The sequence below is a fragment of the Perca flavescens genome, chromosome 22 (genome assembly GCF_004354835.1).
Source record: "Perca flavescens isolate YP-PL-M2 chromosome 22, PFLA_1.0, whole genome shotgun sequence".
Classification (NCBI taxonomy): domain Eukaryota; kingdom Metazoa; phylum Chordata; class Actinopteri; order Perciformes; family Percidae; genus Perca; species Perca flavescens.
This window is the reverse complement of record NC_041352.1, coordinates 21962910-21979449: the sequence shown is the minus strand read 5'-3', so window position 1 is coordinate 21979449 and position 16540 is coordinate 21962910. Positions and strand designations below refer to the sequence as shown.

The 16540-nt window shown below is 42.9% G+C and overlaps 1 protein-coding gene across 1 annotated transcript; it reads left to right on the top strand.

Annotated features, from left to right (window-relative positions):
• Positions 1–1603: 1603 nt before the first annotated feature.
• Positions 1604–11251, top strand: LOC114549620 (serine/threonine-protein kinase H1-like). The gene is made up of 3 exons (XM_028570002.1): positions 1604–1875; positions 2719–3430; positions 10886–11251. The coding sequence occupies exons 1-3, from the start codon at positions 1604–1606 to the stop codon at positions 11249–11251; spliced, it is 1350 nt and encodes a 449-aa protein (XP_028425803.1).
• Positions 11252–16540: the final 5289 nt, after the last annotated feature.

The following is a 16540-nucleotide window of genomic DNA, read 5'->3' as shown; positions in this document are numbered from 1 at the left end:
TTAGCTCTTTTAAACAATGTACAGGGCAGAGGCAGGCAGGCAGAGGAGGCTGTGTGTTATTTAGTTTGCTTCTCTGCTACATTCTCTGAAGATTATGGACACATGATGACAGAAGCAGAACATAATGCAGAAAATAGAAAAGTAGCTTAGTGCTAGTTACAGGCTTGACAGGGACACTGTATGACATATACCGTGCTCAACAATACAAACCGTACAATGCACATGTATACATTGCCTGACACAATGAGACATAATCTGCAACTGGTAAGAAATAGAGTGGGGATAACATTCAAAAACAAAATGTAGTATTCTATATTTCACTTTTTTTTAAAGGGAATGTATATATGGGTTTGTTATAATGAGATGAATTGTGGTTGTAAGGAAGAGTTCTTCATGTTAGCAATGTCAGTTTGACAGGATGATTTGGATGTGGGCGCTTTGTCTCTGGATGAAATAAAAAAAATAGGAAAAATACTACAGTTCCGACGCCATTCAGCGCTGCTCGAAGGAAATCCCGAGACATTTAACTATAGTTGATTTGACTTGAAGATAAAATGATTTATCCTAGTGTTGTGCTGTTGTGTGATGTGTGTGTCAGTGGTGGGAGAATATTAGTTGCAATGCACGCACAGTTTAACACAAAATACATCCGCAAAACTGTCAAACTTAAAGTTGCACTCTTCCATTTATTCATTTTACACATGAAGGTTAATTTATTCTTCTTAGGGAGCACTACTCAGCCTGGTTGGATAATGCCTTCCATGGCTCTGGAGGAAGCATTCTAAAGTTGGATTTAAAATTTGATAACCCTGATGCCATTACCTTGCATTATGGGAATCCAGTATAGGATCCAGTAATTTTGGCACTTACAATTTGGAGTAAGTACAGTATTTCCCTTTGGAATGGAGTGGAATATTAAAGTGGCAAATGAATATAGTAGTAGCATCAACTAGAAGTGGAATAGGGTGACTAGACGTCCCTGTTTTCCAGGGACAGTACCCGCAAAGTGAAATAATATTTTAAGTGACAAGAAAGACTGGACAGCAGAACCTACAGGTAGAAATCTTATTTGGGTTGTGTTTGAATTTAACAACACCTACCATGGTCCCCCTTTTCTATTACATAGATAATAACATTCGAAATTTTAATGATATATTCATTTCCATTTCAAATGTCCCTGCTTTTCATTTTAGAAATCTGGTCACCCTAAAGTAGATTTACTGTCACCGGGTGTGTGACTGAATTTTGACTTTGTTGGTGTTCTTCCCTCTCACAGTTGACTTCTTCAGGCTTTGCTCAGTGTGGTAACCTACTGTAAGAGGAGTGACAATGGCTTCAAAACAGTTCCTGTTTACCTGACACTTTCATCACATAAGTGGTTGAGCGGGTGCGTTCACACACCTGCCAACCTCCAAGCTGCTGGATAGGTGGAGTGTCCTCAAGCAAACACCTGCATGAATGCGTACCTGAATGCTCTGGCAGAGCCGCTCCTGCTGCAAAATAGGCTTGTGTTCTTATTTCCAAGCTACGTTGAGTTTACAGCAGATGTAGTATTTATTTTATTTTTTTCCCCTCTGTGGCAATGGCTTGCTGCAGCTGAGTGATGGGCTGTGGGAATAGTAAGGTGCTGCCTGAGGCATCCAAGAAAGGCTATGTAAGTGTGGTGCAATCGCTTGTGGCCTTTAGGAAAGCATATGGTGGTGATGATGATGATGATGAGCCAAAGAAGCATGCAGAGAAGCAAAGAGGTCTGTGGTTTTCCACCAGCGTTAAGAATCCTCAACCAGCATCAAACAGCCAGGTACTCCGAGACGGACGACACCAGGACAGAGTTGCAAAGTATAAGGACAAGTTTGATCCACGTGTGACCGCAAGGTAAGGGAATACATGAAAATCTACTTGAACCCAGTAAAACAGTAGTTAAACTATCTGTAAAATAGTTTTTTTTAAACATACTTGACTGCTTTTGTGTTAATTTCAACTAACTTGGTTGGTTGGTTGTATGTTTATTTGATTAGGGCAATGCACATTATTCAACATTTCTGTAAATGCGCCAGTGTTGGCCAGTCGGCTAATTTTCAACTGCAGTCCTAGTATGCATGTCTTTATGGTGGGAAGAAACCGGAGCACCCGGAGGAAACTTACATGAATACATTCGGAATAACTGAGCAACACTAGAAACAAATAAAATTAAGTCAACTATGCAACCAGACAGTCTGTCACATTTATTAAAAATAGAACATTTGCAGCACATCACAAGGTGACTTATTCAGAGCATTCACAGCGCTCTGTCACCAGCTTTCTCATTTTCTCAGCCTGCCCCCACCAACCTTCATGCCCTACAATTTAGCAGTAACAGTAGACATTTGTTTGAGAGTCCTTGGCTATTAATACCTGAAAACTGGCTTCCTGTACTTGTCAGATGGGAGTGTGGAAACAATTAAACCAAGGAAACTGATGTCTTTAATGGCATGTCTCCGTCTATGTGCTTCTGATGAGTCACAGATTATATATATTGCCTTGTCTGGAATCTAAATCATTCTATATACATGTATGAATTTGCCTGGTCGACTAGCCGCAGTATGCTATATACAACATGCAGATATCTTCCCATACATCACAGCTGCAGCTGCAGTGAGAGACATTGAGTGCTTTGCAACAGTGCATCATGAGATAGTTAAGCTGTAATCAGTCATCTTTCCCCTCCTGCCCTGTCAGATACGACATCAAGGCTCTGATCGGTCGAGGAAGCTTCAGCCGTGTTGTGCGCGTGGAGCACAGAGCGACTCGCCAGCCCTTTGCCATTAAAATGATGGAGGTAGAGGCCCCAGAGGGCCGTGAGGTGTGCGCCTCGGAGCTGGCGGTGCTGCAGCGGGTGAGCCACTCTAATGTGATTCAGCTGATCGAGGTGTTCCAGTTCCCCCAGCGGGTTTACATGGTGCTGGAGCTGGCCACAGGTGGCGAGCTGTTGGAGCGTGTCGTCTGCAGGGGCCACTTCACAGAGAGGGACGCTACCCAGGCCCTCCGAATGGTACTGGCTGGGGTGGGATACCTGCACAACCTGGGTATCACCCACAGAGACTTGAAGCCTGAGAATCTACTGTACTACCACCCCGGGAATGACTCCAGGCTGCTTGTGACCGACTTTGGGCTGGCCACTTTTGGCGGCACAGGGTCTGAGGTCTCAGCATCTGACAGAATGGGCGATCATAGAGCAGAAAGGACTTGGTCCCTCAAAACCACCTGTGGAACCCCTGAGTACATGGCCCCTGAGGTGTTGCTGAGGAAACCCTATTCCTGTGCAGTGGACATGTGGGCCCTGGGGGTGATCGCCTACATTGTGCTGAGTGGATCCATGCCGTTTGAGGACGACAGTCGCACGCGGCTCTACAGATCCATTGTGAGAGGAAAATACAGCTTCCATGGAGATGTGAGTTTACTGGGCATGCCATTGCACTTTGGAGTTTCGCTATGTACAGTACGTATTTCTTCGTAGCAAATGGAAGTTCTGTTGGCATATTGGATGATGCTGCACCCCCATGATATAATAACATTTCAAATGCCAAAAGTGTCCCCCAAAAGTAGCAAGGCAGAAACTAAGGGTGCAGAGGTTGTGCTGGTGATTGGGAGTGTAGTGCTGTATGGGCTCTAGCAGGACCAGCTAGTGCTACAACTCAATGGACAGACAGAACCAATGAACCATAGTATTTTAGGGTGCAAACTTTAGATTTATATACAAAAGCAACACAAAGTCATGTTTTATCTGTTACACAAACTACATACATTTTCTTTAAAGGTCCCATGAAATGTTGCTCTTTGGATGCTTTTATATAGTGGTCCCCTAATACTGTATCTGAAGTCTCTTTTATATAGACCTTAGTGGTCCCCTAATACTGTATCTGAAGTCTCTTTTATATAGACCTTAGTGGTCCCCTAATACTGTATCTGAAGTCTCTTTTATATAGACCTTAGTGGTCCCCAATACTGTATCTGAAGTCTCTTTTATATAGACCTAAGTGGTCCCCTAATACTGTATCTGAAGTCTCTTTCCCGAAATTCCGCCTTGGTGCAGAATTACAGCCACTAGAGCCAGTCCCGCAATGAGCTTTCCTTAGTATGTGCCATTTCTGTGTCTGTAGCTATTGAGGAGGAGAGGGGGGGTGGGGGGGTGGTTGGGGGTCCAAATTAGTAAGTATTAGCAGTTAAAACGTTTTTTTTGTTTTGTGGATGCAAACCTTGTTTCGGAACACAGTTTAACTAGAAAAGCTCTAGTTCTTTGGCAATTTGGAATTATTTGGCCAGCTGATGTTGAATCTGAATCCAGCGTATCTCTGCCTAAAGTAAATCATCCATCTGCCATTTCCATTGTGACATGTGGCCTTTTCCCCACAACACAATCTGGTTTGTTGTTTATTAAAATGATCATACCCTAGCAACACATCCGTTCACATATGGCTGCTACAAATACTCGCTGCACAAAAATAATTCACATTTTAATCATTGTGCTTTTAGAACTGCCAGAAGTAGCTCCATTATTTCATCTTTGCCTGGAATGAGAAGAATATTTTTAATTCAGCGTGTAGCAGTGCAGGCCGTTTTCATCCCTTCCTTCTGCAACCTTGTAAAGCACAACAATGGATATGCGAAAGTTTGTTGAGGTGTCTCAAGCTTCGGCTTGGTTTTGCTCTTTGAGGATGCTTCGAAATGGGGAAAAGGCGGCCCTGCATGTTATTTTTTTCCCCCCTTTCCTTTGTCATACAACTGAAGTGGGTATTTTTAACAGCCTTTTCTGTCGAGCTCAGTGGTGAGTTTGAGCTTGTTCTTTCACGCTGATTACACCCAAGGCTGGATTATTCACTAGGCTTTAAGCCTGGCCCGATTCAAAGGGATGCAGTCTGACATTTTAGTCTGGCATACAAGAGGCTCCCTTACATAGGCCCTGGACTATTATCCCTGTGTTTACCGCTGCACTGACCACTAACTGAACAATAGTGAAAAATCCATTTTATGCAAGGGCTTATTTCACGTGTTTTTCATGGTGGCTTTCCACACAGCTCATATTTAGGACACACTGGTGGAGAAACATCCTTGGGAATAAAGCTGAAAACCAAATGTTAGGACCTCACGTATAGCATCTTACATCCCACTGAGACGCAGTATCAACCTATAAAATTTATATGATGACAATATGAAGACATCATACATGGCTGAGTATCGGTCCGTGGCTTGATGGAACAGCCATCAATCACATTGCCATGTTGACAAGACATTTATTCCCTGTCATGTGCAAGTATCCTCCCTCTCTGATAAACTGACATCACAGTTACACACACACACACACACACACACACACACACACACACACGCACACACTGTTATAATAATGCTGTAATGTGGGATGAAGGTTCACAAGTAGCCGCAAAATGTGGACCTCTGCCATCACAAGGGTTCTTCATTTCGTTCAGAAGGGTGACAAGAACAGTTTCAACACCCTGAGGAATTCCCATCACATATTAAACTTGACTTTGAAGAGTTTCATTTGAAATGAGCTGTCCACCAATGGAACAAAGTGACACAGGCCTGCGTTATGCCATTCATTGTAGTAGTAGTCTTGTAGAAAAGCACAGGTGTTACTGATAATATAACCAATGGCTCTGTTTTACTCAAGTCTCCCAGTAAGTGACCTTGTGGCAGCTAAATGGAATTCAGACATCATTCGTTTGATTACTTACACCCGTGCTTTTCCAACTGTGACATGTCAAAATGGCGTCCTTGAAAACGGTCTACAGACCAGATTAAAGCTGATCACATGAGAAATGGAAGTCAGAGTGCAAAGAGAGCCATTCAAATTAAACGGGCGCCTGGGTAGCTAACCTGCCGGTGCGCACGCCCATATATAGAGGTTCACTCCTCGGGTTTGACTGCGACCTGTGGCCCTTTCCTGCATGTCATTCCCCCTGTCTCCTCTTTCATGTCTTTAGTTGTCCAAATAAAGGCCTAAAAGTCCCCAAAAAATAATCTTAAAAAAAAAAAAATATATATATATATATATATCATGAAACCAACACTGAAATAGGGCAGGATCACAGGCTGCTGGGGCCTGTCCAGGTATAAGGTGAGCAGCAGGTTGCACCATGGACAGGTTAGAATCACACATTCACAATATGGAGTTTATCTGGCTCTATCTAATTATCTGGATAACTAATAAGTAAAACACACTGGAACACATAATGTAAAAAGAGTTTTATTCAGCTAAGTTATTATAACTTATGAATAGACCTCTGAACTGTGTCTTCTGGATATGGAAAAACTCAAACCCAGGACCTTTTAGCCCTAAGATAACAGTGCCCAACAAGGAGCTATACATGATAGCAGCTTTAGTAAATGGAATAGAAAAGGGGAAACTATTTGGTAAATCAATGTGCATAGTAAAACCCAAATACTCAACACAAAACTGCATTGTGAAATACCTTAACAATTCTGCTATTTAATTTGGTCACCTATCAATCTACAAGTATGTCTAGTTGTTGATATGAGTGAGTTTTTCATTTAAAGTCTAAAAATCTCACTCTAACCAGGTCAACAAATATATATATATATATATATATATATATATATATATATATATATATATATATATATATATATATATATAACCATATGTAAGACTCTCTAGGTCAATAGGTGGCACGGATATTTAATACATTTGTTATTCATTAGTATCTGACTGCAGAATATTGTCAGTGTAATGAAAAAGGATCAATTTCAGGTATCATTTTTGCAGATGGACTTTCATTTTTCCAGATGAAGATTTTGAAAGTTATCTTTCCTGCTATGCAAGTTAATACTCAAGGGCTGCAATTACAAACATTCTTCCAAAGCTATCAGTAACCTTGTGTGTTTATTGAAGCAGAAAAGGGAGAAGCAGTAAATGTGTGGAGGTAAGACTCCCTAAGAAATGCAAACAACCCCAAGCACATGCCCACAAACCAGGTCCCTCTGTCTGTCCCCCCCCCCCCCCCCTCCGAGCATCCCCCATCCCTTCCCCACTGCACTAGCAACACACAAACACACACCGTGCATATACCTTCCCCCCCGACTGGTGCACCAGCCCCTGGCCTGAAGACCTGTAGCGCAGACTCACACTGATGTGTTTACTCAACAGCGGGAGGGTGGGGTAGTCAGGGAGTCTGGGATAGATGTCAGGGTGGAGGAGATTGGAGAAAAGAGAAAGGAGAGGACAGAGGACGAGTATGGCAGAGGAAGAGCGGGTGTAGCCTCTACGCACCTTATCACTCAATCCGCTCGCCGCCCGCACGACGGAGTGTTTTCCCTCGCACAGAATCAGGCCATATCATCTCATGTGTGTAAGTGGATTTCTGCGTGTGCATGTGTGTGTGTGTGTGTGTGTGTGTGTGTGTGTGTTCAGGCCAGACAGCAGCCTGGTAAACCTCCTCTGCATTCTGCTGCTGTGTTATTGAAGACTTCCCCGGCCCAACCCAAACATCTGCATCTTTCAGCAGCAGGGCAGCCTGGGTAATGGTTAGCCCAGTCTGCCCCCTAGTGAGCACCATGTGAACAGATCCAGCCACCACTTGGCCACAGTGTATTTATACATGACAGCCCAATCTCTCTTACATCCTGGTATTGATATTTTGATTTTGTTTTTTAACCGCGTCTTTTAACCGGAATTAGCAACAGGCCACCTTTCCCCCGTTTGGACTCATTAGGGTGAGACTTATTTAAAACTAACTAACTTGGCTTTGTTACATCAGATCCTTTCCCAGTTACCAACGGGGTTAGACAAGGTGGAATATTGTCGCCTGTTCTTTTGAATTTGTATATGGATGATCTTTCTAGGACATTAGAAGTGTGTAAAACTGGTTGTATGGTGGGAGATAGGCGTATTAATCATCTGATGTATGCAGATGATTTAATTGTTATGTCTCCTTATAGTGCTGGCCTACAACAATTGCTTAGTGTCTGTTCAAACTATGGACTACAGTATGACATCAAATTCAATGCAAAAAAGAGTGTTGTAATGATTGTCAGAACTAAGGAGGACGGGAAGCTATGCTTTCCGTCTTTTTATTTGACAGGGCAAGAGCTAAATGTAGTTACTAAAACAAAATATTTGGGCCACATTATTAGGGATGATTTTTGTGATGATGATGACATACAGCGCCAGTGTTGTAAATTATATGGACAGGCAAATATGTTGGCACGTAAATTTCATATGTGTACTGAAGAAGTTAAAACGTCTCTTTTTAGAGCATACTGTACACCACTTTATACAGCTCACCTATGGTGCAGCTATAGTAAAGCAAAGATAAATAAGATAAAGGTAGCATACAATGATGCATTTAGAATTTTGTTGAAGTATCCAAGATGGACCAGTGCTAGTCATTTGTTGTTGCTGTGCTGAGGAATTTTATGTACAAATTTAGGTGCCGATTAACAGAGTCAAAGAATACAATTTTAACTGCCTTAACTAACCCTGCACTTAGTGATACCAGATTTACTTCCAAACTCTGGAAACACTGGCATACGCATTTGCATATCTTCTCAGTATTGTGTGTGGCTGTCTTTGTGTCTGTGTATGTGTGTATGTAGGTATGTGTGTTTTGTGTGTTCCCTCTGTGTACTGTGTGATGGACAGTGTGTCTGTATGTTTTTTGTGTTTGGGTGTACCCTTCTGTCTGTGGTGTGTTGTGTGTGCTTTTGTATTTGGACCTTGAGTCTGTAAATAAAGTTATTAATTAATTAATTATTGTGTCTCAGGAAATGCTGCCAGGTGACTCAGAGCTGAGTAAATTTGTGAGGGGGGGAGAAGACTCTCGTGTGGAGTAGTTCATGACTCAAAAGCGCATTATCCTCGTGATCACATTAGCGTAATACAACCTTCTAGCGTTTTCTTCATTTGTGGCAATTACGGCTCTGTCAGGTAAGGGATGTAGCGCGCCGCAAACTCAGTCAGCTTCTCATTCAGCCTAACAAGATGTTGCCAAGCCCTGTAGCTTTCTCCACTGCTTATGTCCCCCTCTCCCCCCCTCGGCTAGCTCTCTGCTCAACAGTGATGTATAACACCGGCTCCCGCCACCCCCTCCTCTGAACACAATAAAGCCTTTGTGTGTTTTTGACGTGAAAAATGTCTGAAATAAGAGAGAGGGATGAACTTCCTGCAGGTGGCTTCGTACCAGGAAAACAACATGTGTCTTCTTCTTCTTTAAGGTGAAGCCCGTTGATAGCAGGAGGGAGGCAAACTCGCGCTGCCCCCCACCCCACCCCTTTAAAGATCTCTTACTGCATCATTCCCACATAAGCAAAGGCTCCGTCGTCTCTTCTACGTAGCCGGCATGCACTTAACTGACGTGTCCCTGTCATCTCAGATCAAAAACAAAAAGGCGCCTGCTAGCCACGGCTGCCGTCAAATGTGCGTTTCACGGAGCAGTAATGGGGGAGCTTCGCAGAATCACCGGCAGCACCGGATAAGGAGGAAAGTCAGACTTGTTAGTCGTGGGAGCTCAATCAAACACTGTCTCTCCCTCCCAGGGAAACCAAGTGTCACTCTGCCTGCCGCTCAGGTGTGAAATAACAACACAATGAGAAGAAAGTTTGAGTGAGAGGCATTTTTATGGTGAGCGGCTCTGCACCCCTGCGCCGTGCTCGCACACGCACTCCTCTCCAGTCAGTGCACTGTGAGAATAAACGAGTCCCTGCTTCTTTGAATTCCTCTCACCGGCAACAGTCTCGCGATTGTCAATTTCATGCTTGATTAATTGTCATTACTTGGCAAGAGACAAAAAAAGGGGGAGAGAAATGCATTTCGGGATTAAAATGGAGAGCGAGACCTCCCTAAAGAGTGAGATTTAGTCGGTGCGAGGTTGAGCGAAGAATGAGAGAATTCTGCACACACGGATCTTACTGTATTTAGCTTTTATTCGCCTCAGCCAGTACCAGTGGGGAATATGACAGTTAATTGGTGGGTGACTGGAAATATTTGTGCGTGTGAAAGACAAGTGATTAAGAAAGCAGTCTCTAAATGATCGTCATCTGACTTCATTCAAACAATCCCGACTAAACATCATGTAGAAAAAGAGCGTTCATGCTTTTTGACACTGATAAAGATTATTGTGCTGTGCCCCAGTCACCATAACCGGTGTTCATCTGCCATCTTTTTAATCCGATGCCACATCAATCTTATTCAATGTCTGTATCAGTGATATATTATTCGAAATAAGATGGAACCATAAAGGTCATCAATTTCCTGAGGCAGGCCTCCACAATGTTGTCTCCGCGAAAAAAAAAAAAAAAAAAAAAAAACATGAATAATTTAATGATTCAGAATTATGATAACGACTCTGATGCCTTCTCTCCTACTGGAAAGATGGCGTGGCAGATTTCAAAGCATTCTTGAATGCCAGCTTGGGTCATGACAAGGGGAATGATTTGCTATTTGAATTAACATAGAGCAGAAGACCCCAGTGAGGCTCATCTGTGGTGCCTTTTATTGAGAGGCTAATGCAGGCTTAGAATAAACATGTGCCCAAATCCCACACATACGGCGAGGCTGTCCTACGTCCCAAGCTTCATATTCTTTCAGCCAAGACTGCCGCTTCCCTATGGCCCAGTGACATTTAGCTTTCCTTTGAGTTTAGTTCTGCTTGTTAGGCCTGCAGCGCACAGGGATCATAGTTTTATTTCTTTATTAGAACAAAATCTTTCATCCCGCTATAAAGAGGCTTTGAATCTTGTGCCGGCACCTCGTCTAGACACCCAGGGCTGCAGGTTCCAGAGTGTCTGTATAGGCTCATTTCCTCCGGGGTGAGTGGTTTTACATTCACACTGACCACAGTCACTCTGCACTGCTTCTTCTGTTCCACAGCCTTGGCCCTCAGTGTCCGACCTGGCCAAGGACTTCATCCAGCGCCTGCTGCCGTCGGACCCGGCCGCCCGCCTGACCGCCGACCAAGCCATCCGTCACCCCTGGGTGGTCACCATGGCAGCCAGCTCGTCCATGAGGAACCTCCATCGATCTATTTCTCAGAACCTCAGGCAGAGGGCCTCGCGCAGCTCCTCCCGGTGCCCGAGCAGCACCGCGAGCTCAGGCGGTTTCCGGTCCGGGAAGGCTAATATCGCTGGAGGGAAACCGAGAGCGGCAGCAGGGCAGAGCATCTGGACTGACTCTGCCTCGGAGAGCCATACGACATCTAGCCAGAGGCTTCCAGGAGCATCATCGCCATCCAAATAAAGCACCAGGTTCATGAGAAGGCTAATGGATAGGAACCAGCTGGCCCAGCTCAGTGTGTATTGCAGTCACAAACCTCAGAGCTGCAAACAGGGAGCCAAAGTGTCTGGGACAGGTGTTGGGACAAAAAACAAAAGTTTCCTGCCTCATCTGGACTTTAGTCAGGCTTCTCTACTTGACTAGTAACCCATGTTACCCTGAAGGCGGGGTTCCATCCTCCATTAATTTCTCGTGGTCGGGTCAGGCTGTTAGTGAATATCTTTCCGTTTTGAGGTCCAGGATTATATTGAGACAGCGCTGTCCACCTCCACAAGGTATCCAGCCCCAGGTTATTCACACAGCTCAGACTAATGGGCCCAAGGTCTCATCTAGATCATTATGAGTCACCACATTACCTGCCTGTGAAGAGGCTCAGTGCAAAACATGAGAAATTCATCTTTTGAGAAATGAAGAGCTAATTTTAGCAAGGGTGATGTAAAAGTAGAAGAAATCTTGCTTCTTCTGCTCTGATCTAAACTACTTAGCTTTTTTTATTATGTTTAACTAGACTGAACTCCCCTCTACCAAACCGCCAAACAGCAGGATGATTTATCTTTTAGTTTTTGGGTTTTTTTACATTTTGAGGCACAACAAAGGTAATACGCTGTATTCTTTTCTTTTGATGTCACTCCTCCTACATAGCAGCAGCACCCACAGGCCTGTGTAACTACTGAGAGCACAATCCGGATATTTGGGTGACAGGCCTCTGTCAAGTTAAAACGAAGCACTGGGTTTAAAAAAAACTCTTCACTCACCCCCAAACATTATGTAAGCTTTGAACAACAGCATTTTCAAAATAACTGCTTTTGTCCCGGTGAGAAGTTTTGAATTAAAATGGTAAAAGTAGTATGCAACAGTATAGTGCATCAAACTGTGAGTAGGACGCAAAACATAATTACCAATTTAGTTTAATCGGGTTTGGCGATGTCACGCATTTGAGGATTTGTTCCCTGTTTTAGGTTTTAATCAATCATGATTCATGCTTTTGGTTGCATATAATAAGTCATGTATTGGGTTCTACATACGAGGATATACAATATCTGTATACTAGACAGATTTGAACGGAAGGAGTGGACAAAAAAATGCACCCAAAAAGAAGACACCAAAGGATAAAGGAAAAATGGTATTTTCTCATCTAAGAACGTGTATTTTCTTCTGCCCTTTTGGACTAAATTAAATGCATTGATATCTTGTGCAATCAAGTAGGCTATCTAATAAGAGAAGATATGAGTTGTAAAAAAATGTTTGCGCTACGGGTCCACATGTATTTTTTTTAAGCTATTGAATGAATTAATCATAATTTTAGTGAATTAATATAGCATGAAAGTTCATGCTTGATCTTGGAAAACATAGTTTGACAAAAAAAAGCTTAAAGACTTTCAACCACTTTCCATGGTCTTCATCAGAGGGAGACTGCGACATGTGGTAAAAAGCTTTGGGGAAAAAAGCCAGTCATGCTTGACCTTTAAAATAGTACATTTAATCTTATTTAAAGGTCTAGTTTTTTCCCAGTAGCCTCGTGAGACCGTCCTGATCTCGCGAGCTCCAGTTTTCCACTCGCAGATCAGTCTGGCATCTTGAGATAGAGAACATTTGGAGCCGTTAGCCAAACGACCGGGCCAATCAGCGTTGGTTTTGAGGCGGGTTAGGTGATGATAGACAGATGGTTTATCCAATCAGCTAACCAGTATTTTCAAACAGCGTTCCGGGAACCTGAAATGGTTCCTTTTATTCCTAAATTCTCGTTACACAAACGGCAAATCTCCTTTACCGACATGTTGCTTGCATTCTGAGCTAACGAGCTATGCTTTGCCTGCAGCAGCAGGGGCGGGCTTATGGTTGTATTTTCATACGCTTCGTGGATCTGATTGGTTGATTTGGCCCGTCTATCACCAACATAGGTGATAGACAGATGGTTCATCCAATCAGCTAACCAGGATTTCCGCCCCTTCCCAAAAGTTCTCCAACGGAAAGTTCCCAGATGGATATGCCGAGCAAATGCGAAGCAATCCATCTGGCGGAGTCAGGTTATTTTCCCAGAGCTTTCAGTCATATTTTCCCCGTCGTAAATGTGCTGTCTGACGCAGTAGCGGAGTGGCGATCGGGAGAGTCGGGACTTTTCCCGATGGGCCGGTAATGTTTCGAGGCCGCGAGTGCCAGTCTGATAATAGTTATACATTGCAAGTTCTTAGCAACACCATCCGGCGGCCTGGTGTGCGGCCGCTGCCCGCTGGTCAAACTGTGCCGCCTCTGCTCAACCCGTACGGCGGGCCGCAGCAGCCTCTTATTTCAGTACAAACACAGGCTAATCAGAAAGCACTAACAAAGTGCAGGTCGCAACCATGTCTAGGATTTTCAGAAATATAGGGGGATCAGTGCGGCAGCCCCTCTCCAAATGGCATATCCCTGGTCGGCCTACGACGTAAAGCCATCCCCCACCTCTGTTTTTACTGGTGTCGTGGAAGTTTCTTTTGCAGCAGGGGGAAGATTTTTCAGAGTTTAGTAAATTGAAACAAATAAGACAGACTGAGACTAAAACCAAATTGGGTTTTTGTATTTTATTAAAATAAGATATATTTGCAAATATAGGATCAAGATGATTTCACAAAAGGCCGCAGCCCAGTGTGGAGTCAGTTTCTCAAATGAGTGAACAAGAACACTAGGCTTATATGCATCTTCAGAGTGACAGCACACACACACTTTGATTATTATGACGCTACAGTTCTTACAGGCAATCTGATACACATGAAGACAATCAGAGAAATACAAGAGATCTTGGAGCCATTTCGCCTCCTCCTCCCAGTACGACTTTCACCCCCCAGTTACATCTTAACTGGCATGAGAAAACTAGAGATGACCTTGTAGCCCCTATCTGTTCAGGCAAAAGTGCTTACATTATGTTCCAGACTGGATGTCTCACAAAGTTAGAATCAAAATCTGCATGTGGGAATGAGAAACTCTTTCAGCATTTGTGAGAGAATTAAAGTAGAAATAAAACATAAAAATACAAGGAATTATGCTTAAATGTAATTTTTCCCATTACACTGGTCACGTTTGGAAGTCTATCGGTAACGTTAACAGACAGTGTGTGAGTCTAATGATGGATAGCCCCCCCCCCAAAAAAACAGGGAAAGGTGAAATAAGATACTACAGGTGAAATAAGCTAACTTTGCTTAGCACTTAATGTCACAGCTAGGCACAGATGGGAATCAGCACCAGCTACCAGCCAGCCAAAAGCTTGTGAAATTTGAATTGGCAGTCAGTTCCAATGCGCTACTTGCATTGGGCTAGTGTGGATCGTGTTGATGTGCTGTGTGTTGTTCATTCAAACTCCGATTGGACAGATAGTCTAGCTAGCTGTCTGGATTTACCCTGCAGAGATCTAAGGAGCAGTTAACCATAGTCCTCCTAAATCCACCGGAGTTTAGAACGCCAACACAAAGAAAGCGGAAGGTTTGGGACATCCGGCGGAATTTCCGGCGGCAACTGAACAATCCCGGAAGTGGAACGTCGTCGATATAGACAAGGTGCATGCTGACGACCATCTACTGTAGCTAACACACTGACTATGGATAAGTAGCTCGTACAAACCCAATTCAAAAGATCCAAACTATCCCTTTAACTCAAGGTCCACTGAAAGTTTTTTGCTTGAGCTTTAGGAGGAGACAGCTTTGGAAAAGTCATGCTAGACCTCGGAAACAATACAACTTACTGCAGAGTTTCCTCACCTGCTAATGAAGACAGTGAGATGTGGTTAAAGGCCCCAGGACAAAGTACCAAGTGGACCTTTTTTCTTTTCTTTGGTTTTGTTTTTTTAAAACTGGTTAATTAGTGTGGTAACACTTTACTTGAAGGTATCGACATAATTGTGACATGACATAACTATCACATGAAACTGTCATGAACGTGTCATAAATGTTATAAACAAGTCATAAACGTTTATGACTTCTGTCATTAAGTGTCATTCGGTTTTTGTCATGACAAGTTGACATTGTTTGGGTTGTCTTGATTATGACAACTTGACATTAATCAAAGTGACATTACCAGAAGTTGTCTTTGTAATGACAAGTTGACATTAACCAGGATGACATTACCAGAAGATGTATTTGTCATGACAACTTGACATACAATTTCTTTGGAGTGTCCTTTTTAAGACAACTTGATATTAACCAGTAGGACATTACCAGAAGATGCATTCATCATGACAACTTGACATAATGTCCTGTTTAATGTCAAGTTGTCTTAATAAGGACACTCAAGAAAGAAAGAAATGTAATGTCAAGTTGTCATGACAAATACATCTTCTGGTAATGTCATCCTGGTTAATATACAGTGGTCATTACAAAGACATCCCAAACAAATTTAATGTTAACTTGTCATGACCAAGACAACTTCTGGTAATGTCACTTTGATTAATGTCAAGTTGTCATAATCAAGACAACCCGAACAATGTCAACTTGTCATGACAGAAACTGAATGACACTTAATGACAGAAGTCATAAACGTTTATGACCTGTTTATAACGTTTATGACACGTTCATGACAGTCATAGACATGTCATGTCATAGTTATGACAGTATTTGGTCACGATTATGTCGATACCTTCAAGTAAAGTGTTACCATTAGGGTCAGTTTGCTGCTGCTGCTGAACTGTGTTCGGTTACCGCTAAGAGCAAACTCATTCTCATTCTCACAGATACAACAAGGCTCTATTTAGTGCCTTACTAAATTGCAAATATGGATGATGTCATTTGGAAGAGGCTCATGCATTATTTCTCCAGCAAGAGTCATTGGAGAGTTGTTAATGTCTTTCAACGGCTGCCCATACTCAGTGACCGGAGATCAATGTCCCTTTGGGAAGAAGATGAGCACTGTTGGTGGATTTTGGAAGTAACGTGTCAGCAAGTAGAAATAGAGAGAAGGCACCGAGCTGAAAGTAGGATGTTAGTGGGCAAAGAGGAAATCTTCTTAAATTGCTGGAGTAATCGTTGCGTGGTCTGCTTCCTTTGTGCTCTGATGAGAGCTCCAAATTCTGCTTTAAATGAGAGTCACGGGAACTTTTGTGGCCGTGGAAAAATCATATTTTCTACTAAATTGTTTGAACTGCATTGTGCAATTACTCCATATCTGGCATTATCAAATGACGCATGACTGCATGGTCGAGTAAGAGGTGATTTGTTATGCATTTTTATTTTAAACTCTGTCTGCAAACACAATTCCACTCACAGACTGATAAAAGAAATTTGAATTGTA

Bases quoted from the DNA above. Each gene is read 5' to 3' on its own strand.
- LOC114549620 (XM_028570002.1), top strand. From the start codon at position 1,604: ATGGGCTGTGGGAATAGTAAGGTGCTGCCTGAGGCATCCAAGAAAGGC. The intron at 1,876-2,718 runs GTAAGGGAATAC...CTGCCCTGTCAG, and splicing joins GATCCACGTGTGACCGCAAG to ATACGACATCAAGGCTCTGA. The intron at 3,431-10,885 runs GTGAGTTTACTG...TCTGTTCCACAG, and splicing joins AATACAGCTTCCATGGAGAT to CCTTGGCCCTCAGTGTCCGA.